This window comes from Austrofundulus limnaeus, unplaced genomic scaffold, assembly GCF_001266775.1.
Source record: "Austrofundulus limnaeus strain Quisiro unplaced genomic scaffold, Austrofundulus_limnaeus-1.0 Scaffold336, whole genome shotgun sequence".
Lineage (NCBI taxonomy): Eukaryota > Metazoa > Chordata > Actinopteri > Cyprinodontiformes > Rivulidae > Austrofundulus > Austrofundulus limnaeus.
In genome coordinates, this window is record NW_013952738.1 from 467,472 (window position 1) to 494,709 (window position 27,238).

A 27,238-nucleotide genomic window follows, 5' to 3' on the forward strand; every position below is an offset into this window, starting at 1 on the left:
AACAAACACACTTGGGTCTTTTTTTGATACCGTAAATGACCAGGGGTCTGATATGGAAAGGTTGTTCCTGGCTTCACAGCGTAAATATCACTATCAAACAGAAACCACTCGACCAAACATTTCACCTACCAAAACTGAAACACAAAGCTAAAAAACGGAAAATCWATATCGGACATTAATTAATATCGGCTCCGTTTTACATATGGGGCTGATACCGATTTCTAAAAGAAGACCAATATCGGCCGATACAGATGTCAATGCCGATATATTGTGCATCCCTACAAATTATGATTTATCTTTCAATTTGTAGAACTTTCTTATACATRGAACCAACAAACTTTTCACTTAAAATGTAAATAAACATGTTTAATTGACGGGGGAACTTCAATAAACCGGCCAGCCAATTTATCAGCGCCGATTTCCTTACTTTTGGGAGATTGGAGATCGGCCAATCCTTAGATAAGATCTGTGGAGAAGATTGGCTTTTCTGCCTCCACAAAGGTCTGRAAATCAGCCACTGTCCTTTTTTGCTCTGCTGTGAGCTCTAACTAAWGTCCAGTTAAAACASGTTTGTGTTGTTTCARTATTGTTTCAGTAAAATAACATTTGAACATTGAAGTTGTATTGTGACTTTGTAACGTCTGACCGTGTCAGCTATTTAAAAAATTGGTATTGGCCAAAATCGGAATCAGCAGGTCAGACTTGTAAAACATCAGATATTGGCAAGAAAACTGGAATCTGTGCAGCCCTGTCAGTTGTGTTACGGTGTTGGTTTGGAGTGTCGGGGCACTAGTTTGGATCAGGACAGGAAGATCCCAGATGTGAACTGAGGAGCTGGCAGTAGAGCTGCTGCTCTTCTGCCTCAGAAGGAGTCTGGTCTCCAACAGTTGCAGCCCACTGAGAGAGAAAGTGAGCAGCTGTGACGAGAAGTGATTTTTGTTTTGTTGTCGACGGTCCTCTAGATCCAGACTGCAGCTCTTCAGGACCAGTAAAAAAGGCTGGGGGGTCCGCGCTCTGCAGGACATCCCACAGGGGACCTTCGTGTGCGAGTGAGTTGAAGCTGAGGGGTTTGAGGGGTAACCTGTGAGACCCCGCAGYTCAGTAAGGTCCTCTGCTCTCCAACAGGTACGTGGGTGAGATCATCACGGAGGCCGAGGCCGAGGCGAGGCAGAACGATGCGTACCTGTTCAGCCTGGACGACAAGGTGAGGCTCAGCCGGACCTCGGGTTCCTTCCCTCTTATCTGCCGAGTTTCTCACCGTCCGTCCTTTCCCTTCAAGCCTGAAGACCTGTACTGCATCGACGCCCGCTTCTACGGAAACGTCAGCCGCTTCCTGAACCACATGTGCGAGCCGAACCTGTTTGCCTGTCGKGTCTTCACCACGCACCAGGACCTCCGCTTCCCGCACATCGCCTTCTTCGCCAGCGAGAACATCAAGGCCGGCGAAGAGCTCGGGTAAACCTGACACCTGATTAATTTACTCCCAACAAACAACTGCAAACACCTGCTCAGGTGTTCAGGCTGCTCTTATCACCCAGAAGGTCAGACTGTGCARCACTTGGGAGGTCTCTACAGGCCTCAGTTAGCAGGTTGAACCAGAGAATCCTCTAAAACACACGTTAAACTGAAGGCCCGCAGGCTAAACGTGGCCCGCGAGAGCTTCAAAGATGTATTCRTCTTTTAAAATCAGCTGCTTTGAAGCAGCATTGACCATAAACTACATCTCCCATAATGCATGTTGATTATTTTACCCAGGAAGTRACGGCATCCCACCACCAGGTGGAGCCATACAGGGTTCAATAAAACAGCAGCTGCTCCACARAACGGGTCAAAAAGAAGAGAATCAAAGTGCTGCAGGGTCCAGTCAGAGTCCAGAACCTGAACCTGATGGATCGGGACCGTTTTTCTTCCTCAGGTTCTGCATTTTGTTAGAAAATTTGTTGTTGTTCTTTTAAAGGAGACATGTCTGCAAAATCCACTTTTTTAGCTGTTAAACACACTTTGTTGTGAACTTGGAGTCTGTAGGAGGCAGAAAAGTTACATGTAGTCTCTCCTGTGTTGATATCTTTATATTCTGTTTGGTTAGATTTTTTAACACCCTCAGTTTTCTCTAGTATTGAAGAATAATGTCACGGTAGGTCATGGACTAATGTGGTTCTACAGGTTCTTCATCAGGCTCTGGTTCTGAGTCAGACTCTGGGTCCAACCTGTAGGCTGGATGAAGTCTTCTGTTGTTGACGTCTTTTAATTTATTTGTAAATAAGCTTCTGCGCCGCCGTATAATCATATCTCTGACATAAACTACAAACATGGCCGAAAGAGGTGGAGGGGGGCGGGGCTTAAAGAGCCTCATTTGCATTTTAATTAAATTAATTTTTTTTCATTTATTCATAAAACGAAACAATCTTTATACAGTAAAATGAAATAAAAACAGAAGCAGATAAAATATAAAAAAAATTATAAAATCAAATCAAGCCATGAATGAAAACTACGAAAAATTAAATTTAATCTGAGAATTCTGAGATTAAAGTCATAATTTTTTTTTCAGTGGTCCTAATCCCCTTTCATAGAAAAGGTTGCAGGGTGAAGAAACATTTGTATTTTATCTGCCCCCATTCAAAGAGACAGCCTCAAAATGAGTTGATCTGAGACATGCCTGAGGAAAAGGGGCGGGGCTTGTGATGTTACAGTCAGCATTGCAGTTCCACTTTATACAGACCCCAACTGAAGGGTTTAATGTGAAAAATAAGGATTTAAAACAGGAAATATAATATATATTTTTAAATAATTTCTCAGGTTTAACTACGGCGACCACTTCTGGGAAGTCAAAAGCAAGCAGTTCAGCTGTGAGTGCGGCTCCTCTAAGTGTAAGTACTCGTCTGTGGCCCTGGCGTCCCTGCAGGCCGACAGCACGCCGGAGGAGCAGCAACAGCCCAGCGCCCTGCCCGACACCAGCTCTTCAAACGGCCCGTCGTAAAAACAACAACAGCAAACCAGTCCCCCCAGAACCTTTTTTATCAGCGACACTCGTACTGTAACGCCCACCTCCCGCCCCGACCGAGGACCATTCAGCAGAACCTGTAAACTGTTTTTGACCCAGATGCACAATCAGAACCTGACAGAACTGCGTTATTCCACCGTCGGAACAAGAGGAAGAGGCTGCAGCACAGAGCACGGGGCTAGGAGCGCCCGTTTCATCCTCCACAAAAAACGACATGCGCTTGTAAGTTTGTCGTCTTTTTTCTGTTTTTTTCCCCCTTTGGAAGCTAATTAAAGAAGACGGAGCCGAGCTCAGCACACGGCCGAGTGTTCCGCACCACGAACCATTCCAGCAGACCGTTCGCAGTTTGTCGCAACGTTTTTTGTGACTTCTTGTCTTTTTCTCGTCGTGTCTCACGTTTGCCACCACAAATGAAACGAGTTTACAAATTAACGGAAACAAAAAGTGCATTTCTTTTTTTTTTTTTTACTGATTAGAAAGCTGGTCAGAAATGAAAAAAAGTTGGCGTACCTTTTTATGAAACTTGTCTGATATTTACAGAATCGATTCTGCAAATATAAAATGAGAAAAAAAAAGAAGAAAATGGTGCTGACAAAGGTTTTTGTTTTTGTTATCAAGTGAACATAGTTTGTAAAATAAGAGAATGTTTTTATGTTTTTTTATGTTTTAATTTTATCTCCCAGTTTTTCTAAATCATAGTTGGATTTTAATTTTCCTTCCTGGTTTTGCTGACAGAAGCCAAATCATCGTTTTAACTCGTGTTAGGAACACAGTGACTGTTGTGCAAAGTCTCGAAAGGTTAAAAAAAAAGAAAAAAGAAAAAAATGGGGGGGATAAAATTGCACTTCCATTAAGTTCTGTTACATATTTCTGGACTGTGAACCATCCATTAACTGGTTGTATCTTTTTCAATAAATTTAATATTATTGCATTTATTTACTTTAATTGTTGTTGTCTGAACACGTAAACATGTCGGGTGCTTTTTGTGTTTTTTCATTATTTAAAGGAGAGTTCAGTTTTTATGTGAGGTTTATATATAAACTGTTATTATCTTACCTGTTGTAGAAGCTCAGTGTGATTCAGTCGGGTCTTTACCAGAAACTGAAAAAAAAAAAGTTCAAAACTATTTGTCAGATTTTAGGTGTTATTTCACTTTGTTTTTTAGTTTCAAACTTCTGGTCCTGTTTGGTGTGGGGGYGGGGCCTGATATGACAAGGGGATGTGACATCATGACTGACAGCTCAACACAGACTGGAAAAATATTCCCAGCTGTTGCATTCAGGAGCCGTGGGAAATGAAAATGTATCTTAAAAAATTGTTGATATTCTAAATTTCTGTGATTGGTTTTGAAAAATAACTTTTGTTTGATAAAAGCTAAACTACATGAATGTATTGAAAATCACACGAGCATTAATTATCAATGAAGTTTTTAAGACTGTTCCAGTTCCCACAGTTCCTGAATGCAACAGCTGAGAAAATTTTTTCTTTTTTTTTTTCAGTTTGAAAATATGTATTTTTAACAAAAGTTTTGGCCTCTATTTAGCTCCATGCAGGTGAACAAAAACACCAGAATCCAGCATGTTGTTATTTATTAATCGTAAAACAAAATGTCAAAGCTGCAAATGAGATACTGGTTCTGGGCTCAGGAACAAAAACAGACCAAAGAAGAGAGATTTTCCCAGAATGCACTGCAGCAAACACCTAATCCCAGCTGTCAGTACGGTGGTGGAGGGTTGATGGTCTGGGCTCCTCTGTAGACCAACAGGTTCTAGAGTCAAATGTGAGACCAAACTGGGCCCAACAGAACCAATGATCCCCAACACAGCAACTGATGTTCAACARAACGGGTCAAAAAGAACAGAATCAGTGATCTGCTGGGGTCCAGTCAGAGTCCAGAATCCCTGTGGGGGGACGTCCAGAGCTGAGCAGAAACCAGTGATATGAAGCAACGATGGAAAGAAGAGTGGGCTAACATCCCTCCACAACCACCTGACAGTTCTTGCTGCTAAAGAAGATTCTACAAGCTACATGATCATCAGGTCATGAGCCCAGTTAGCAGGCTGCTAGCTAAAAGTAGCATAAAGTTAGCCAAAAACTAAAAGTAGCATAAAGTTAGCCAAAAACTAAAAGTAGCATAAAGTTAGCCAAAAACTAAAAGTAGCATAAAGTTAGCCAAAAACTAAAAGTAGCATAAAGTTAGCCAAAAACTAAAAGTAGCATAAAGTTAGTCAAAAGCTAGAAGTAGCAGAAAGCTAGCCCAAAACTTAAAAGTTGCTTAGAGCTATTCTAAAATTAGCATAAGGCTAGCCCGAAAACCAAAAGTAGCAAAAAGCTAAATTTAGCATCAGGCTAACCCAAAAACTGAAAAGTATTGTAAAGCTAGTCCAAAAGCTAAATGTAAATAAGTTAGCCCTAAGACTAAAATTAGCAAATGGTAGCTAAAAGTAAAATGGTAAATAACTAAAAGTAGCCTAAAGCTAACATAAAAACTAAAATTAGCTGACTGGTAGCTAAAAGTAACAAAAAGCCACACAGCGTTGTTTTTTATTTAATAACTCATAAATCTGTTTTAGTTCACTTGAAGTTAGATTTGAAGACTAGGTTTTTGTATTCATCACGTGAACTGATGTGTAAAACACTAGAACTGAAGAACAAATTTCATTTTCCCCAAAACCCAGTTTATGTAACTTTCAACCTCTTCAGCAGGAGGGAGCAGTGGGCATCTGCAGGCCTCTGTGGAGTTTATAATCTGAGCGATGATTGCGCCCTTCCTGATTACCAGCACTAACTGAATCAGAGGAGGTAGTGAGTCTGATAAGAAGCTTTTAAACTGGCGGGACAGGAAGCAGGCTTTCCGCATTCCAAAAACTCCACATTTGGATGACTTTTGGGGCCGAACGGTTCAGTCGACCCTSACAGGAGGAACCGTCTGGGGCCGAACGCTGGTTCAGCTGGAGAGCAGACATGAAGAGGATGGTCCCTCACTGCTCCAGGTGGGCCGAGAGACGATCCACCGTGGTTTATGGTAGGTTTAGAACATTCTTGGTTTGTTCAGGTCTTCCTGTGAGCTCGTGTCATGAGKTTTTTCTGTGTTAACAGCCAGCAGGGCAGTAAATTAAAGGTCACTGAGGTCAGGGGTGTCAATGTTTGWGATGTTTCACCTTTAATATGAATAACTTGTTGAGCCAAATTCTAGAAATGAGGAAGGGTTTTCAATAACACAACCCCTAATGACTTTACYGTCCTAAATATTGGTTTAAAATAAAGGTTTATAGTAGCCAATACTAATTTTGAGAAATAATTCTTACGTGTTTTCTGTATAAGTAGTCAGAAACTGGTGCATAAAATGTCTAATAAGTAGATAAAAGCTTTAATATTAGCCTTTTCTTATTGACAGCAGGACTGACAGACAACAGAGCAGATTTGTTTTGGTGCGCATGCGCATTGAACTGAGCGCGATCATCGTCGCTTTGTCGGTTAGCTTAAGCAATGCTAATGCTAAAGTGAACACAAACGGAAAACATTGTGTGTTTCAGCTAAGTAATTTTAATTTAATTTACACTAAAACGCTTATAGAAAATAATTCTTAAAAATACTTTAGTTTTATTGAATATATTTTAATTTTTAAACAAAAATGTATTTTGAGTCGACGCCACCACAAGGGGCGCTGTAGCCCAGCGCTACGGTTAAATTATTTTTCCGGTTTAGCTTTTTCAGCTAATTGAGAGTTTTCAACTTGATGTTTTCACGTAAACATTTATTTTTACTCCCAAATGCTTTACTATCATCATATATTTCGCCCTCCAGCGGTCCGCGCAGCCACTTTCGGCTCCTGGAGGATGCTGACCCAGGGGGCGGAGTACGAGGACGCCTGGGCCCCGTCACCTGACAGAAAGCGCGGCCTTTCAAAACCGCTGGATGAAGAGAACCCGGACCCAGCGGAAGGTGGCCCCGATGAGCCGCATGAGCCATGTTGGAGAGCTGACCACGGAGTCCCGGAGCAGAAATACGACACCGTTTTACAGCTGGATGGAGTTAGCAGAGCGGCTGCGAGGGACGGTGTCCGCCGGGTGGTCTGGAAGCACGACACACTGAACGGATCCCCGCTGGTCAGGTCTGACAGGCTCCTAAAAACACGACATCTTAGAAAATGTAAAGGCTCATCTGGGATATATACTTAGGAAAGATAACACAGRTGAAAGGGAACAACATGCAGACCAACAGATAAGTTTTAATAACATAATTTGTACCATAACTGACTGAACCCGGTCACAAAATCACATATATTTTTAAAAAGAATAATGATGTTTACATCATTTTTATTCCAAATATAATTTCGAGGGAACTTAAATATTTACAAACGTATTTTCTAATACTAAACATTACACATTTAGCAGCTGATTTGCTGTTTAAAAACATTATGTTGTTGTTGCAGTACTTCTTTCTCACCACCAGGTGTCTCTGTGCCACCTGGAGAGTTTGTCACAATTTTATTTTATTTTATTTTTTTTACCTGAAAATAACTTGAAATAAATGTGTTATATATGAAAGCTGGTGCAAAACATGAAAACAAAATGTTAATGTACGTATTTGTAGCTTTGACCAAACACAATTTAGTAATTCTGAATATTAACAAAGAGTTAGAAAACATGATGTGGACATTGAATCATTTCAAGTTGCAGTCACTAACCATCCTTTGTATACCACATTAATGTGGACCAAACTGGGTCCAAYAGAACCATGATTCCAAACAGAACAGAACAAGGAGTCACCAGAGGGGGCTAGAAATCCCTCCACAACAATTCAGATCTAATTAAACCTAATTAAAAATGGATGCCAGAGCTAATTGAGCTTAGCCTGTGCGCAGCTATAACTCAGCCACTTTGACAGCTAAATTTGAGCTGAGAGTCATCCCCAACACGCAGCCTGAGCGCCAGCATCTTGTCTCATTTCATCAGAGCGCGCGTCTGTTTAACAGGGAACCATCTGATGCGATTATCTGAATATGGAGCTAATTTCCAGCCCCTCATTAAGGCGGTAATCAGACTAACTGAGAGGGAGAGGCTGATGTTTGGACCCGGCTGCTGGTTCTGAACCGGTGCGCGCGCCTGTGCGCTCCGGGCAGCGATAGGCTCCCTGTGGTCACATGCGGCTCTTTCCTTGTTCCTCACGGGAGTCGCTTCACGTTCAGGCAGCAGCAGCAGCAGCAGCAGCCGCCTGTCCGTGCAGGGAGCGGTGTCAGACCGGAACCACAGGACCTCACCTCCTCCGGCTGGATCTTCTCCTGTCGCCTTCAGCTGGACCGGCTCAGCTGCTGGGTTCGGACGCGATGCGGTCCTGGTTCGGCGGTTTCATTGGATGGTGGATGCAACAGCGTGTTGAATGAAGTGTTTATTGGAAACTTTGGTGTTTTTGTTTTGTTATTTTTTATTTTGGGGTTTCACTGAGGACGGATACATGGAAGCGGCTCCAGAGCGAGGCCGCCTTCGTTTCTTTCCCGCTCCTGTCTCCAGTTTGACGCCAGGCAGGCACTGGTTTGCATGAAAACGCGCCGGTGGTGATGCGTCTCCCTTCCACTGACACCAGTTCGGATTTTTGGATCTGTGCGTTTCCAGAATGGCCCGCTTCGCTGACGATCTCCCCACCCGCTATGGAGGAAGCGCAGGCGGCGGAGGGCGAGGAGGAGGACCGGGCGCTCCGGGGAGGGGGCCCGCCCGGGGCGCGCAGAGGATGTACAAACAGTCGATGGCCCAGAGAGCCCGAACCATGGCCATATACAACCCGAACCCCGTCAAGCAGAACTGCTTCACGGTCAACCGCTCCCTCTTCATCTTCCGAGAGGACAACCTGATCAGGAAGTACGCCAAGCGGATCACAGAGTGGCCATATCCTCCAGCTGCTGCTCTGACAGCTGATCGATCACAACAAATCAGAGTGAAATGTTTCTGATTTCTCTGACCTGAGTTTGGAGCTGAAGGAACAGGTGGAGCCTCCAGTGGCGGACTTAGAGGGGGGGTTCCCACTGGAGGGCAGAACTGGTTTTAGCTGGAAAAGTTTCTTTATTCACTTAATTTGGTTATAAACACCTAACTGAGTCAGAAACTGAGGTTTAAAGGCTCTTAACTTGTTTTTCATTAAAACTTTGCATCGACACAAAGTAATTGAATAAATCCCTAAGCAATAATAAATATGTCCTGATGCATCTCAATAATAAATATGATTATTTACAAAGGAAAAGTAGCCATAATATACAAACTATAAAATTACAAAACCATAAATAAAAAGGTTAGCTGACGGTTAAAAAAAAGTAGCAAAACAGTGGATAAAAACAAAGCCATAGCTCAAACACTAAAATGAGCATGTAGCTTAAAATAGAAAAATAGTAGATTAAGCTAAAAGTAACAAAACATTAGCTCAAAATTAAAATAAATAAATGGTAGCTAAAAGAGTAAACTAAAAGTAGCAAAAAGCTAGCTCAAAGAATACAATTAATAGATGATAGATAAAAGTAGAGTAGTAAAAGTAGCAAAAAGTTAGCTCAAAAGCTAAAATTAATAGAGGGTAGCTAAAAGTAGCAAAAAAAGTAGTTTAAGCTAAAAGCAGAAAAAGCTAGCTCAAATTAATAGGTGGTAGCTAAAAGTTAGCTCAAAAGCTAAAATTAATAGAGGGTAGCTAAAAGTAGCAAAAAAGTAGATTAAGCTAAAAGTAGTAAAACACTAGCTCAAAAACTAAAATAAGTAGATGGTAGCTAAAAGTAGATTAAGCTAAAAGTAGCAAAGATCTAGCTAAAAAATAAAATAAATAGATGTTAGCTAAAAGAGTAAACTAAAAGTAGCAAAAAGCTAGCTCGAATAAAATTAATAGATGGTAGATAAAAGTAGAGTAGTAAAAGTAGCGAAAAGTTAGCTCAAAAGCTAAAATTAATAGAGGGTAGCTAAAAGTAGCAAAAAAGTAGATTAAGCTAAAAGTAGCAAAACGTTAGCTCAAAAAATTAAATTAATAAATTGTAGATAAAAGTAGAGTAAACTAAAAGCAGAAAAGTTAGCTCAAAAATTAAAATTAATAGAGGGTAGCTAAAAGTTAGCTCAAAAGCTAAAATTAGCAGCTGTAATTAAAAGTAGCAAAAAGCTAGCTCAAAGAATAAAATTAATAGAGGGTAGCTAAAAGTAGCAAAAAAGTAGTTTAAGCTAAAAGTAGCAAAAAGCTAGCTCAAAAATTAATAGATGGTAGCTAAAGTTAGCTCAAAAGCTAAAATTAGCAGCTGTAACTAAAAGTAGCAAAAATCTGGCCCCAAAACTAAAATTAGCAGACTAGCAGCTGAAAGTATAAGAAGGTTAGCTACCATCTTTTAATTTTAGTTTTTGGGCTAGCATTTTGCTACTTTTAGCTTAAAGGATAAGAAGACCAAACAGAGCCAATAATCTGATCAGATTAAAACAACTGATTCTTAAACATTCAAAGAGATCTAAAATGTTTCTTTGGGTAAAAGTTTTGTAAATAATGTGAAATATTTAGAAACATAAACGTCGTACAAGCTGAACATCATAGCTCTCATCTCCTGAATGAGCTAAAGTAGTTAAATTACACAAAAAAAAGAGTTGAAAACTATAAAAAGGCTGAGTCAGCAACAAACTGGATCATAAAATCACCCAGCGGTGCACCTGCTGCTTCTTATCTCTGCTGAACACGACACAAATGTTTTGTTGGTCCAGTAGAGACTTCATAAAAAGCTCATTGTGTTGCTTCTGCTCTGTGATTGGCTGATGGGCTTCTTTTGTCAGAACGTCACCTGTCAGCAGCCGGGCTCATTGATTCTGCAGGTAYGATTGAGACTGACTGGGTTTCCTGCTTTATGTGAAAATTATTAAGAAAAACAAACAAACCGATGTGTTTTTTTTTTTACAGTCCAGCTTGAGGTTTTTGAGTCAGGAGCTCTCTCCATGGTGCTGAAAGCTCCCACGCTCACCAGTCATGCAGCGCTGYAAAAAATGCTTCAGGCTTTTGGAGACTTGGCTAAAAAGAGGGGGAAAAGGATCAAACCACACAGAATTAAAAACAAAACAAAAATAAACAGATGACAGTGGCAGCATTTAATACTCATAAAATTATTGCCCGTTTGACAGTTTGTTAGCAAAATGTTTCATTGTAATCGATCTAATTCAAGATGGCCGCCACAGCCTTTAAAACAGCTGATTTACATTTCTTCAAATAATACTATTTAACAGTTTAAGATGATTAAATGAATTTGATAAACTTATTTCCTCTGTTTTACGCGGATTAATAAATGTTCAGCATCCATTCAGATAAAAGCAGATTTTTCTTTAGTGTGGAAACAAGCCAGTTCTCTGGAAAATAACTAATTTCTTTAAAYCCGTAAGCAGAATTCTCCACATTTTCTTGAGAAAATGACTGCAGATTTCATGGCTAATTAAATCCCTTTTCACAGTGAAGTGGTTAAAGATGGGAAGTCAGACAAACACGAGCTGACAGCTCTGCTCTGTGGGCGACAGTGAGGACATTATCTGTCATTTAAAAAACAAAAAGTGGTTTGAAATGAGCTGAACTGAACTGGACTGGACTTCTTATTAAAATAATCATGATATTAACTAGAAGAAACCCCACTGAACCGAAGCTAGCTAAACATTAGCTAAAAGTATTAAAATGCTAGCTAAAAGTAGCAGAAAGCTAAAGGTTTAAAGTTGCAAAATGCAAATTTAAAACCAAAATACAAGCTAAAATATCAGAAGAGTAGCCAACAGTAGCAACGCATGAGCTAAAACTWACAAGGCTCTAACTAAAAGCTACACATAGAAAAGTGCTAGTTAAAAGAGGAAAGTTGTAAAAAGGTAGAAGCTAAAAGTATCAGAAAGTTAAAGACATACAATTTCAAAATGCTAATTAAAAGTGTCAAATACTAGCAAAAAATATTATAAGGCTAGCAAAAGGTTAGCCAAAACTAACAAAATGTTATTTTAAAGCTAACAGTAGCAACACATGAGCTAAAAATAACAAAATGCTAACTAAAATGTACAAATAGAAATAGCTACGTGGTTAAAAGATAAGTTGTTTAAAAACTAGTTTAAAGCTGGAAGTGTCAAAACACTAGCTAAAAGGAACTAAATGCTACCTAAAAGCTAACTGTAATAAAACTAATTAAAAGCTAAAAGAAAGAGAACATTAGCTTAAAGTATCAAAGCTTCATCTAGAACAGAGGTGCCCAAAGTGGGGCCCGCGGCCCGCCAAGCCTTTTGATTTGGCCCACCAGCAGTTGTCCTGGCTAATAGTTTGTAACCTCCTGTCTTATGTAGAAACACTATATTTCCACTTAATCTTTTCAACCATTGGTCCAACTGTATAAAATATAACGCAGTAGTTTTAACTCATGGTACTAAGATTCAACATAAAATAGAAGTAACTGCAATAGATATTAAGATTAGATTTAAGCACACATCTAGATTTGCACACTTTGTGAGACCAAAAATGCTCAAATTTTAATTTATGAAAAGTTCCATGAGCCTTTAATGCCCGAGCATACGTYAGATTTTCTCCACATCCATGGGCTGAAAAAACAACAACTAAAAAATAAAACAAAAAAATGTGGGCCATCACACTGGCCGCTATTTTTTTGTTTTATGATTAAGCRCTAGCTTAATCATAAAAAATAAATCAACTTTACTTAAGAAGTATTTGCATTTCATGTATTATATGCATTTGGCCCGCATCCTTCAGATCGATTTTAATTTTGGCCTCTCAGGGAAGATGTTTGGGCCCCCCTGATCTAGAAGCTAAAAATGTTTGCTAAAAATATCACAAGCAATTAAAAGCAGCTAAATGCTAGCTGAAACTAATAAATTGTTACAAAACTAAAAGTCCTAGCGCCTGTTTCCAGAATGAGCTGAACGTTTTGTCACACAAATGGCTAAAATAGCACCAAGTATACCGAAGCAGCACAAAGGAAAATGAATCTAAAATTAGCATCCAAGCTTTTAGCTTTCCAGCACTTCCAAGTGTTGCCTGCAGTAAATGTACCTTGTTTGATTTCCCCAAATGGGTGAAACACCAKCTGCATGTCTGAATGTTTTTACTGCGTGTGAAATTGAAATGAAGTTGTCCTTAACCCTCACACTCCCTTTGAGTACATGATCCTGGCAACCATTATCGCCAACTGCATCGTCCTGGCCCTGGAGCAGCATCTACCAGCGAGTGACAAGACACCCATGTCTGAACGCCTGGTGAGTCTAATTCAACGTGCAYGCTTCGCTGCCTCTCCTGCTTTTATAAAACTCTTGCAGCTTCGGGGTGTTTGTAACACCCTTTGGTGCTACGCTTTACAATCAAACAGCAACAGCTCTGTGTGTTAAAAAAGTCCAGTTTGACTTGTTTCCACGTCGGGGCGTTTGAATCCTGAACGGGTAGACAAAAGGGCTGCGGAGAGGCCATGGTTCTGTTGATGAGGAAGTGATTAGTGTGGTTTCACAAAGGGGCAAAACAAACCCTCTCTGCCTCCTCCACCTTCAGCATGTGATACGACAAGATGGCTTTTAATTAGAGCTCGGCATCAGCTATTAAATGAGAAGCTCTGTCAGCAGAGCGGGAGGCGTGCTGTTAGTGGAGCTGCTGGGAAAAAAACTGGGCTTCAGAGTCACTGAGTTCTTCAAAGACGTATTTATTGTTTTATTGCACAGCTAGGGATGCTACAACATCTAATTCCAACCCAGCCATCCATTATCTGCCACTTACTCTGGAGTTGGGTCAGAACTGAAGCTGGTTTTAGAAACCCGCTGAAGCTGAGGTCAGAGCTTCTCTGTTGGGGGGCTGCATGTAATGGGGGCTGGGGTTAATGTCTGTCAGGTTGTAATAAGCTGTAGAGGGGGAGTGAGGTTATGGTGGGTGTAGTGCCACACTGATCCAGATGTTTGAGATATTGGCTGTGTCCAAAACGGCAGGTCGGGTCCTCCGAAGGTCGAATTCGTCGGCCGCATACGTCACAGCGCCGCGACGAAGGACGTCCAAAACCGAAGACTCCTCCGATGCGGCCGACAAATACGTCCTTCCTTTGACCCGAATCGAAGGACTGGTCTGATGGATCCTTCCCGGCCCAGCATATCCCATAATGCATTGCAGCCCGACCGAAGATTTTTTTATGCTAGTAATGGTGGACGAAGCGAGAGAAAAGAATACATTTTAAATAAAAATATGGCGATATAAAAATTAAAATAATTTAGCGGTTGTAATTCTAATACTTTTATCATTTGTATGGACATGTTTTTAAATATTATTTTTTCGTCATAAAAAACGCGAAATAAACATGAACCTACAGCAGGTCAATTAGTTCTTCAAATGATACCTTTAAGTTAATTTTAATAGTTTTGTGAAATTAATAATACTAATGTATTGATATTTTTCTAATTTTGATTTAAGTTTGCTTGTTTAGCGTCGTCACAGTTGCTAGGTGACATGACGTACGCCGGGGTAAGGAGGGGAGGCTAGACCGTCCAAATTCACAGACTCTTTTTTTTCCGGTCTTCCCGGTCTACCAAGGACCCGGCCCGCCTCGACCGGGGAGTCTGGGTCCTCCGGAGGACCCGGTCTGTCGTTTTGGACACAGCCAATACCTCACTGAGTCAGGATGAGTTTTCTCTTGAGAAATGATGTATTTAATATGAGGGATACAAATACGTATCTATCTCTATCTGTCCGTCTGTCTGTCCGTTCGTCCGTCCAGTCTTTTATATATCAAAACAATCCAGGCTTGAGCGCATCGGTGCGCTCCCGTTAAGCACTGTCGAGGAGAGGAGTTTGGTCACGTGAGCAAAGTTGGCGATATCTGTTAGATAACGAAGCTCTGAACACATAAACTTATAGTGGGTTAGATTTTAGATACCAACGTCTCKGGTAGCTCGGGAGCCAAGTGTGGAGGACGAGGTTTGCTCACTCAGGACAGGAGCTGCAGGTTGATTGGTGTTTATCAGGCAGACAGCTGCACCGACATCAGAAAGACCCGCCCTGCTCTGCTCTGATTGGACAAAGCTGTGGGGTTCGTTTGATTTGTTAAAAGCAGCGTCTGTTTAAACCTGTGCGCATGCGGGGTGTAGAGTGTGTGTTCATACTGCTAGATAGCTTTATTACGAGACATGGAGACATTTTGTTTCAGCGAGCAACCTCATCCCCCACCTTCTCCTCGAATGACGGGGCACACCAGTGCGACCGGAAATATTTTAAAGGCGCACTATTAAAAAATAAGKTCGCATTTGCAACCAAATTAGTCRCACTCTAGTGGCCTGCGTGGTTCATTCCTGATTTCTGCTTATACAGTATGTTCCCAGCTTTATGTTGAACTTAAGTAGTTTTTTAAAATGATTAATTTAATTAACATTAAATGTGCTTTTTTTGTCTTTGGATAGCTTTTGTATCGGCTGAAAGAAGCCACATTCATTGTTTTACTTCCCTTCCCCCACTCATCTCTTTTTCTTAATGCTTCATTAAATTTTCTCTTACTTCTTACAAAAACATCTTCTTCCGTCAATCTCATCCTTTCTCCAATTCTCTGTGTGTTTTTGTAGGACGACACAGAGCCCTACTTTATTGGAATATTCTGTTTCGAGGCGGCCATTAAGATCATCGCCCTGGGCTTTGCATTTCACAAAGGCTCCTACCTCCGCAACGGCTGGAATGTAATGGACTTCGTGGTCGTCCTCACAGGGTGAGTCCCACTCCCGCCGGTTGTGCGCTCCAGACGGGTGACATAATAGAGTGGTTTGTTTTCCTTCTATGATTGGTCTGGGGACCAGGGCAGGGTGGAATCACCTTCTTGCTTTTACAGTGTTTGCTTTCAAGAATGTATATTGTTCAACAAGAAGCACACGTCTTTACAAAATCTAAAGATTATGTTGCACACACATTCATTTGATTCAACAAGTTTTTTTTACAGTTTATCAAAGAAGTTTCCTGACTAGTTCTTAATTGGCTTTATTTTCTGTCTTTTGGTAGAACATTTTCAGTTCCTGTTGACAGTTTTGAATTTGGTAAAGTCTACATTACTTGTGGAGTTCCACAAGGACCAAATATCGGTCCTCTACTGTTGTTAGCATTGGTAGACACAGCTAACCAAAAGGTTATCTTGGCTAACTCATAATCCACCAATTAAAAATATAGCACTAAAATGGACTAACGCTAAACAGCTAATCAAATAAAAATTAGCAGAAGTTAACACTAACAGCTACCAGTAATCACTAAAGGCTGAGATGACTGTCACTCAGTCTGTGTCAAATGTCTTTGTTTCCTTCGAGCTGACGACTGATGGGACTGACAAACCTGTTGTTAGCTTTATTAGTGCACTTAAAGTTAGCAATTTAGCAGAAGCTAAGTGGTCTGCTTACGGTTTTCAACGTTTGTGAAAAGGCTTAGCTAAATCAAAGTCAGCTAATTAAAAATATAGCTTCACTTAAGCCAAATCACTAATCGTGAAAAATTAGCTGAACTTAATGCTAAACATAATATTCAGTGTATAATAGGCATTTGTTTAGCTTGCATTTGTTTTTTAATAACAATTTTATTGTTATGTCATTGTGATGTTATTGTTAATATGTTTTTGAATAGTTATTGCTGAGGTAGTTATTAATGGGGATCCTTAATAAATTAATAAACAGCTAAACAAGTAAAAATTAATGAAAGCAAACAATAACAGCTTAGAGGACTGTCCCTCAGTCTGCATCACATCTTCATCTCCTTCAAGCTGAAAACTGGTGGGACTGACAAACCTGTTGATGTTAGTTAGCTGTTAACACCTAAAGTTGCCAAAACCTCATGTAGTGGAAGCTGATTGGGCTGCTGACGGTTTTCAACGTTAGTGAAAAAGCTAATCTGCTAAACAAAACAGTTTATTCTGTTATTAGCTGTTAGCTGGTTAGTGAAAAGTATTTATTGTCAATCAGTTGCTCTGTTATTACCCATTTTAAACTTTAAAATAACATTTCTGCTGTAATTGTACATCTGTGTTTCTTGTCTGCACTGTCATATTTTAGGTCGTATTCAGACCTGATAGTTTGCTCTGCTTTAAACAAACCAGAGTTAGTTTCCGGTATTGGTCCGGACCTTTTGTGCATGTGTGAATACACTCATGCGAACTCTGGTGCGGATCAAACAACCGGACCGAGACCTGCTTTTTGAGGTGGTCTCGGTCCGCTTCCAAACGAACTCTGGTGCGGTTCGCTTCAGTTTGCTTCTGGTGTGAATACAGACCGGACTCTAACCGAACCAACTGCATTAAACATGCACCTTTTTGGACTTCACAGGCCCCCGTTGCTGAGCTAAATAACCTGTAMTCATACCCGAGTCGTCTCCTGTTAGGAGCTCTACTGCTGGCATGTTGTGGGTCAGAACACGCAGAGCACCTCGTCTCCTTTGGGTTGSGGGACACATTTACTGAYGCCGCTCCAMAATTAGAATATCATCACAGAACCACCATTAAATTAGCTGCTTCTGACATTTTAAATGCTGTTGCAGTTGTACTATCAGTAAAAATGTGCGCATCAGAACTGCAGCACGCAGGACTTCCTTGTTTTCTTCTGGGTCTGTGGCTCAGTCCCGCCCCCGTCCTTTTTTTGTCCAATTGTAGCAATGATCGTCAGCCTCGTGGCTTTGTTTACAAGTTATAGTTCGTTTGCAAAAAAGCACAATGTGAATGCAAACCGCACCAAAAAAGTCCATTTTTGGTCCGGACCAAACAATTGGACCAAAGGACTTTCCTGGTCTGAATACACCCTTAAGGGCTCGACACACGGGAGGCGACGTCGCTCGCTCTCCATTCATTTCCTATGGAGCCTGTGCGGTGAGGCGACAATCTCTTGCCCTCCTCCAGCTAAGCGACCGACGAAAAYAGTGCAGGTGAAATTTCGCGCTCGTACACGTAGACGTGCACACGCGAGCTTGCGACGCGACATATGAAAGTTGAAAAATGTTCAACTTTTGTCGCTGTCGCTTAGCGTACAACCAATCAGCGAGGGTTTCATTGACTGACCAATGAGAGGAGAGTATGCTACACACTGCCGTTAGCTAACACTTTCACCAAGGTTTGTTTAGTTTACACGTCCGTAATGCACACCCGCCTTCAGAGTCAAGAACCAATCAAATTTCGTGAAGACAAGCGATCTGAGAGYGCGATTCGCAACGCTGCGATCGCTATCGCGTCCCGTGTGTCGGGTTTTCACCCTGGCTGCGATGACAGCCGCTAATCGCTGTAGTTTGACGCTGCCCGTGTGTCGAGCCCTTTACAGTTAATAGTCTGCTGCGATTGTTTTGCACTGTAAATGGGTAAATTCTAATTTCTAATGTCAAATTYTGATAGGTAACTACAGTCTCTAAAACAAAACATATTTTAATTCTTGCACAATGTTTTAAATTATATTTTTACTGTTAGTAGTCGTATCATTACTAGTTAGTGGTAATTTCATTTTTTGTGCATTGTCTATAGTTTGTAAACTAGTGTGTGAACCTCTGTACTGATGCTGCTGTCAGACCTGAATATCCCCTCGGYRGGACAATAAAGGCTATTTCTGTTCTATTCTTTTCTAAACCATGCCCACCACTGGTTGTAAGTAAGCTTTTATTTGAGGCTGTTATAAAATAATGACATCATATCACTCTATGCTGATGACACACAGAGTTACCTTTAAACCATAACGTGAACGAGCACGCGAAAAAAACTGAGCTAAGCTTTAATGCATTTATTGTTAACGTATTATTTCTTTTAAGCAGCTCACAAGCAGAGAAATTGCATCCGGATCTAAAAGAAAGCCCGTTAAATACTTTAAATACGCACCGACACTTTGAAACGGATAATATTCAAATTGTTCAGAGTGTTCCAAGCATSAGAAAACAGCTTTCTACTTCAGATTTTGTTTTGTCTCCTGTTCCTCCAGGAAGTAAAAACTGTAGAAACGGCTCTTTGGTTTTGACCACCCGTTGCTGACACAGCTGGAGACAAATTATCCATTATGCTGTGGATGTGAACATATCTCCCTCTGGTTACCAGGCAACCGCAGTAGATAATGTGCCTTGATGTAAAAAAAAAAGTGGTTTCTGTTTGTGTGTTTGTGGATGTTTGACACACGATTTGCCTTTTGTTGTTGCTGTTGTTTCTTTCCATGTGTTTGTCGTGAGAAGAGGTTTGATCTGAAACTCTGGGCTCCACTAGAGACTAGAAGTAACAACCAATTAATGCTTTTATTTATTTACATGTAATATGTTTCTGAGCTGGTTTTCTGTCTGAGCGTTGGGGTGTTTAGTCGTATTTTTAATTTAACGTCTTGCTTAGAATCATTTTTCAGTCAAACCAAAACACAAGTTTCTAATATTATTCTTTGTAGCTCTGAACAATCCATTTTATGTTTTTTTGTGCAAAAGTTGGCTTTAAATGGTTAATTAGTTGACCTCTAGTTGCTAAATATTATATTAAACCTGCTGGAAGGGGCTCTCATAAATTACCAAGTGCTTTTATGTAAAAACGTTGCACGAAATTGATGAAAACATACATTTAACTTTAATTTAGCGACCCTACATAAAGCTACCTTTTAAGTCATCGAGACTTCAAAAGAGAAAACGTTTTGCTGGGTTGGTCCAAAAAATAATAATTAATTGCCTGATTTGCAGCACAGCAGAAATAAATCATCCATTTCCAGTGAGACGTTGAGCAATGGGTACATTGTGATTATTGTCAAAACAAGCAGAACATAGATTTGTTTTTTTAGGTACAGATAATTAAATCAATAATTGAGAAATTCACAAACAGCGCTACTTTGGATCGTCAATCATAGCATCGATTATTGGGGTAAAAATGCTCGGTAATCAGTCWAAAGTAAGCAGTCAGAGTTTTATTGATCTAATGTAACACGTAGCAGGAGATGATGTAATTCTAGCTTTGCTACAAAAAAAACAAAAACAGAGGAATGACTGAAATATTTATCAATTAAAGCAGAAATCTATCGTGTTTCTTTCAGCTTTAAATCAGCTGCACAAAACCACGGCTCCATCCTTGGGTTAATTGTGTTTGTACAGCCGTCTGGTCCTAATGAAAGGGTTGAAATGATAGTGTAGCTGCAGGCAGCAGGAGACCTTTAATCTGTCCTGATCAGGCATTAGGAGTCCCTAATAAGAGAATAAGTCTTCCCGGGTCGCCAAAGGCTCGATCAATGGAGCAACGAACCGGCTGCCTCAGAAACGCCCAACCAGGACGAGGACACGGTCTTTTATAATGACAGGCTTCGAATTCTGTCAAAATGTTCGCTAATGTTCATCACTTATAAACTCAGGAAAAGCACACATTAAATAACCTGCAGTTTTCCCCACTTTAGAGAGAATTAAATGTAGGGAACGTTGTTTTTACAGAAGCACAAAGAAAGAAAAAAGACATTTTGACATTTTCAAACGTAGCCAGTATTCTGAAAGAGTCGACTTTAGAGTGCTCAGTCCTGCAGGTTTCTGCAGAGGAGATGCAATCTTTTTCACATGAACTCCACTTGATCCACCTGAGTTACCGTCACTCACTGCCTCACGTTGAACCGGTTAAAACATTAAAAACAGTAAACGAGTGACTAAATAAACTAATCAAAGTACTTTATTTTGAAAATGTTCAGTAAAATCTGTGTATGCTTCGTTCTTTTGTATTTTTTTTAGTGAGAAAAAAAATCTTTATTTATTTTGCTATAAAGCTAAATTAGAAAAACAGCTATTTTTTCACAGTTTAAGCAAAGACAAGTTTAAAATTTTGGAGTGGTTTCTGTTAAGAAACCTTTGTAGGATCCTGAGAAACCTTTGTAGGAAGAGACTGTCGACAGTGTAGGCTGGGGGCTTCGCATTACACCAAGACCCAAGGCCTGCTCTAACCCTAATTCAGATTGGCTGGTAGGGTTATCTACTGTTCACCTCATCCAGAGAAATGACCAGAATATTGGCACAGTGTTGTTACTCAGAAATGAGACGYTGCCAAACTGAAGAGGCCATCTAAACAATGCTCTCTATCTAAAAACCTGATGCTTAGTGGGTTGTTTTACTCTTATTTCAAGTTTCAAGTACATGTTGRCTCTTTTGACCTTTAAAGGTTGCAAACTCCTGGACTAAACCAACTGTTATTCATCCATTTGTCCAGTTTTTTTTACCCACTTTTTCTTTCCGTAATGCTGCTGGCGCCCACCCCCAGCAGGTCCATCACTGGGACACGTAAAGTCAAACGAGACAAACTATCACGTTACCACTTGTCAGTAACGGTGCTTCTCTTTATAACCAGTCTTCTTACCTAATCAAACCTAATCTTCCTCTGCCAGTTTAAATACTACAAAAACACGTCGCTCCAACACAAGAACAGTAATCYCTCTTTCCTTTCCAGGGAAACAAAGACGGGTCAGTTGGTATTTTTTTTTTTATCTGCATGTTTGATTTGTGAGTCCGGTCCATAAGTGGTCTGGGTGAGAGTCGGTGCTTGTGCCAACTTCAAAGTTGTGGTGCCCTTTCATGTGTCTCTCAGGCGACGGGTTAACACAATGGGAGGCTTCAAAGTCCAGTTGCAGAGACCACAGAGAGTGGGTTATTTTAAGCTTAAAGCCGTGCAATGTAAATAAATGCTGCCTTTGAACGTCGGCCACAACGCTGCTCCCCGATTCATGGAGGTCTGATGAAGTTTCTGATTTGCGTCTGTGCAGCACTGCATCCTCAGGCTGAGGTTAATCTCAGGGTTAAATAGTTATTTTATCATATCTGACTTCAGGGTTGACTCATCACATCAAAGCTGAGCTTCTTCCTTTCATCAGATCAGTTTCTGTAGGTTTTCAGTGGCAGCATGAGTGGGAAAGTTTGTTGATCCATGTTGTCAGACTCTAAACTAACTAATACAAAAAAGACACCCCCCTATATTTAGTGTTAGGCAGGTGGTCATAATCTTATGACTAATGGGTGTATTTGCATGTTAGTGTGCTGGTGACCTTTAGCTCAGAACAGCACGAGTAAAGTTTATGCATATTAAAAAAATAAAAGAAAAAACTGGCTTCACGGAGCTTCCAGCTTGGTTTYATAGTGTGTGTGGTTTATGTTCTCAGATTCATTTTGTCTTCCTGTAAATCTGAGCTGCTCAGATATGTTTTTACAAATGTTATAATCATATAATTAATCATAAATCTAATCTTTTATAATCAAACGATTATGTAATTAATTGATACCATCTATCATATCATATAGGGGTGTAGCGATACATCAATATATCGATGTAAATGATCAATACTTCAATTACATCAAGACAAAATGAAAACATTGATCCATATCATCTTCATATGCTYGATGTGGATTGATATATCAATCACAGACATTATATAAAGAAACATTGTATTAATCCAAACAAATCAATATATTTTTCTATCATGATAAAACCGCTGATTTACACCCCTGGTATTGTTCTGCATCACATTGCATCGCATCACATCATATCCCATCGAATCACATGGCTTAGTATTATCATGTCTCATCGCATCGCATCAWAAAACATTKTATTGCATCATATTGTATCATATCGCATTGCATCATATTGTGTCATCGCATTGCTTCATATTGTATCGTATTGCTTCGTATCTTATCCCATCGTATCACATCCTATCGTATTATACTGTAAAGTCCTTTATCGCAAATATCCCTAGTTGAGCATCAGATATCTCATGGCATTCCACATTATCAAATATTATTGTGTTGTATCATGTCTCATTTCATWTAAGATGATGTTTTATATGATATAMTCATATATAAAACATCATCTATTGTTCTTAAATATATAGCAAGCTCATATCATGTAAGATATATCATTTATTATCCTTTATAACATCATATATCATACTAAATATATTGATCCTATCATACATCCTCATGTATCCTCATAATATAACAGTATCTCAAACATTTCTCATAATCTTATATAGATGCAACTCAAGTGATGTATCATATCTCATCTCGCATACTGTTAAATTTTTTGTCATCTCAAATAAATCTCATGTAGTATATCATATATTGTATTATCATGTCTTATGTATCACATGTCATATTTAACATCCTATATCTAAAAGCAACACATACAGTATACTGTATATCATATGTCATATCCAATGTTGATGAGTAGTGGGCTAAAAATGATGAGAGAAACCAAACGGCTGAAATTCGCCTTGTTTATAAGGACTCTTGGTAACACTTGTTAATTGCCGAGATTCTCATTGTAAGCAGAATTATTTGTCACCCCGAACTGTTTGTTTACTTTGCGTTTCCTTTCAGCTACATTTTGAGAAACGAGGTTGAATAAACAGCGCTTACTGAATTATGTGTCCAGATTTGCCTTGCAAAGGTTGTTATGTTCTTTCAGTAGATTGGTGGAATTCACCCGCGTCAGGCCTTAACTTGTTTTTCCTGTCACCTTTAATCCAGGTGGAGTTGTTTTCTCTCAGGTGTTTGAGTGGGAAACTTGACTTGATGTTATTGATTCTTTTCTCCATCTGCCCTGTTGACAGATGTGACCAGTGACCCGGCAGCTGCGGGTTTAAGTTGGTTTGCCTGTGCTTTGGTACAGGCTGTTCTTCTCAGTGCCTTCTGGCCAGTTAGCGAGTGCTCTGATGAACACTGTGTGCTCTCAGAGGCCATCGAGTGCTGCTGATGGCATGTTGTAGCAGCCTGATAGCAGGTCCTCTTTGTCCTGTCGGAGCTCATAGCGGCAGCTGGGAAACCAGTCAGCTTCCACCTTTTCCCACTCAAGCTGAATACAAAGTGAAGCAGAGCTGCAGACGACTGAGGATTGAACTCCTGGATTAACTGCCACAAAAAATAAATTTAGGAACGTATGAGCACCAACGTTCATGTAAAGATTAAATTTGCTGAAGAAGGAAGCGCATTAACAGACTTCTATCATGGATGTTTCAGGGATCATCAGGGATGTTTCAGGGCTGGATGTTTAATATTTAGTTTACTGTATGCTTACTTAGACTTACTGTAGATCTGGAAAATATTGAACGCCAAGTCAACATCTCTAACTTGTGTCTGTTAAATTACAATAGCGGTGCAAAGTGGCTTATCCTGCTGAAAGAGGCCACTGTCATCAGAGAATACTATTTACTATATATGAGTTTGTCAGCAACAGTGCTTAAAGAGGTGAAATGGTTTGTGTTGAACCTGAAAATAAATAGCAGAATTTAATTTCCAAGCAGAGATTTAAAATATTGAATCCACAATCAGCTAGCTAACCAGCTGACCAATCAACTAACTGACTAGCCAGCTAACCAACCAACCAACCAGCTGGCCATGTAACTAACTAATAAGCAACCAACCACTTAACCAACTGGCTATGTAACTAACTGATTAGCCAGCCAACCAACTAACCAGCTGGCCATTAGGGGTGCAACAATACATGTACCAGTATCGAACCGTGCTTTGGGTTCAATACACACTTGTATCGAACAATACAGATTTTAAAATTTTACTTTATCAGCTTGTCTTCTGAAGATGCTCTGTGATGAAGGATCAGTGGATCTGTGTTCGACTACTCCACCTAGGCTGCATTTTTGAGCGCAGATCCACTGAGAAACTTGCCGTTTCAGTAACATTTAATTTAAAAACAATTTGAATAAATTACAAGTTAAAAGGGGCATGGACATTTCTCTTTTTTGTATCGAAAAAATATCGAACCGTGAGACTAAAGTATCGAACCGAACCGAATCGTGAATGTTCTGTATCGTTGCACCCCTACTGGCCATGTAACTAATCAACCAAGCAACCAAGCAAGCAAGCAAGCAAGCAACCAACCAACCAACCAACCAACCGACTGACTGACTTTCCACCCAACCAACCAATCAACCAACCATTTAACCAGCTAGTTATGCAACTAACAGACTAGTCAGCCAACCAATCAGCAGGTCATGTAACTAACTGGTTAGCCAAATAACCAAACAATCAACCAGCCAACTAACTACTGGTACCTAACCAGCTGTCTAACTAACCAACTGATTAGTCAGCCAACCAACCAGCTGATTAACCCTGAAAAGGAAATGTTGAACTGATTGTAACACCTGCTATAGTATTTGGTCTTCACATGTGAATAATGGCTGCCAACAATTGAAATTGCAAATCTTTGCTTCAACACTTATAATAAAGCTCCAGAAAGTCCACTSCTTCTAAGTGATAAAACAAAAACAAAAGAGTTTGCATTTCTCCTTTTGCCTTCATGCCTGTTTGTGTCTGATTAAAATGGCCACTAGCTGTTTACATGCGGTCCAATTTTCATGATGACATATATCTGGCAGGTTCTTGGCAAGATGTTGATGCTCTGCATCGTCTGCTGTTGTCGTGGCATGCAGCTCTGAGTAGACATGATACAGATGCTTTTGAAGAAAAACGTGACTAAATCCGGCTCAGCGGGAAGTTGGCGAGAGGTCAGAGCCGCGTTAATCACAGATTCTGTTGGAAGAATTCAGCACATTTAAGTGAACACACAAGCTCTCGTGCATGTCTCGACTCATGAAAGTCCGCATGAATAACGACTGGCTGCCCTCTTGCTCTTTGTCTCGCTCAGAGACGCTCGCAGTTTTCTGGCTCTGCTCGTCACCGTTCCGGTGAAGCGTGGCTGAAAGTGTTGCTGATGATTTCCTGTAGGCAGAGGAACACCACAGCTGATGTAGCTGACTGGCAGGTTTCCCTCTTCACGCAACACTCAGTCCRGAGCTAATTACCAACAATGTGCCACTGTCTGGCAAACATCAGTGATTTTRCAGCTATGTTTTGTAACAAKATGGGGATTTCACAGACATTTTCTGGAATGGTTTCAGCTTCTTTTGATGCCTGTCTACCTGAGTTTAGTTACAGGCTTTTAAACCAAAGGTTTAAAGGTCRTTCTGATTGGTGCCAATATATTTCACCTTGAACATTGATTAGAGGCCAAAACAGTTTACACCAAATAAAGGGGAGCTTCAGAATCCTTTCACCATTTCACATTTTTAAAACTGCCTGCCACCAAAAGATGAAGACAGTTGCAAATGTTTTTGCCCATATCTCATGAACTATTGGACAGATTAAAATTTTCTGTTTTTGATCAACAATTCATTAGACATTGAACTAAAACTTGGTAGTCAGTCACTGAGAGTCATTTACAACATAAACTGAATGTCTTATGATAATGCATAGCTTTGACCTATATGGCTGCAACACATAAGGTCCTTTAATGGTTTCTTTGGTCCAGCTGTGGTTTTTATGGTCCAGCTGTGGTTTCTATGGTCCAGTTGTGGTTTCTATGGTCCAGCTGTGGTTTCTATGGTCCAGCTGTGGTTTATATAGTCCAGCTGTGCTTTCTATGGTAGAAAAGGCAAAGAAAAAGGCATGAATGATATAAATAATACCAAAAACCAACATATAGAGTAGAGAGAGTAAAGACGGCAGCAGAGAGAGCAGTGTAAGCCTATAGCAGCAGAACTAGATGGATCGGAAAACCCAAACCAACCCCAACTATAGGATTTATCAGAAAGGAAAGTCTTAAGTCTAGTTCTATAGAGTTTCAGCCTCAGGGAGAGAAACTGGATGTTGGTTCCATAAGAGAGGAGCTTGGTAACTGAAAGCTCTGCCTCTTGTTTTAGAAACTTTAGGAATCACAAGTAAACTGTAAACATTTTGGAAAATATGGAACCAAAAGTCTTTAATATAAGTTTGGTTGTTGAGATGGACCGAGGAATGACTGAGAATCTTCACTGACGTGTTGAAAAGACTTTTAGACTTTCTGGTTTTAACGTTATCAGTCAAATCCAGCAGCTGCACAGATTGTCCCACTGTATTCAGCCAAACCATGATTCACCCTCTGAGCTCAGCTACAGGCAGCTGCAACAYAAACAGACTCTTTGGAGCCGTTTTACCAGCTCCTAAACAAGCTGGAAAGTGGCTTTTTGTGGAGTCCTTTCTGGTTCCTAAACATCTGGTCAGAGAGAATCTCTCCTCCTCGCTGCTTTCTGCCACTCAAATCTCAGAGGACGGAAGAACCGTTTCTGCTGCTTGGAGATTGAAACATTTCTCCTGCAGTTTTTTCCCCTTCTCTGTCTCTTTAAATCTACCAGGAGGATGCTGTCTGCTCCCTCCTTTAATCCCCCCCCAAATGTCTCTCCCTTTTTTTTCTTTCCGATTTGCTTCAGTGGAGAGATGGTTGTGTTTGTCCATGTCCCGATGTGAGCGCTCGTCTCACTG

At 40.3% G+C, this 27,238-nt stretch overlaps 2 protein-coding genes across 3 annotated transcripts in view; both read left to right on the forward strand.

Moving 5' to 3' along the window:
• The window catches only part of ehmt1b (euchromatic histone-lysine N-methyltransferase 1b), a 29,568-nt gene extending 25,632 nt beyond the window's left edge, over positions 1 to 3,936 (forward strand). For both annotated transcript variants that reach the window (XM_014022590.1, XM_014022589.1), the window contains exons 23-26: positions 963 to 1,049; positions 1,126 to 1,204; positions 1,280 to 1,455; positions 2,797 to 3,936. In XM_014022590.1, the coding sequence (XP_013878044.1) occupies positions 963 to 1,049; positions 1,126 to 1,204; positions 1,280 to 1,455; positions 2,797 to 2,977 (523 nt within the window). In that variant the 3' untranslated portion in view covers positions 2,978 to 3,936. The remainder of the gene's footprint in view (positions 1 to 962; positions 1,050 to 1,125; positions 1,205 to 1,279; positions 1,456 to 2,796) is intronic.
• Positions 3,937 to 5,882: 1,946 nt separating this feature from the next.
• LOC106527650 (voltage-dependent N-type calcium channel subunit alpha-1B) overlaps positions 5,883 to 27,238 on the forward strand; it is a gene marked incomplete at its 3' end in the record, with an annotated part of 96,643 nt that continues 75,287 nt past the window's right edge. The window contains 5 exon segments of the mRNA XM_014022591.1: positions 5,883 to 6,026; positions 6,809 to 7,115; positions 8,617 to 8,886; positions 13,128 to 13,233; positions 15,565 to 15,704. Coding sequence (XP_013878045.1) covers positions 5,966 to 6,026; positions 6,809 to 7,115; positions 8,617 to 8,886; positions 13,128 to 13,233; positions 15,565 to 15,704 — 884 coding nt within the window.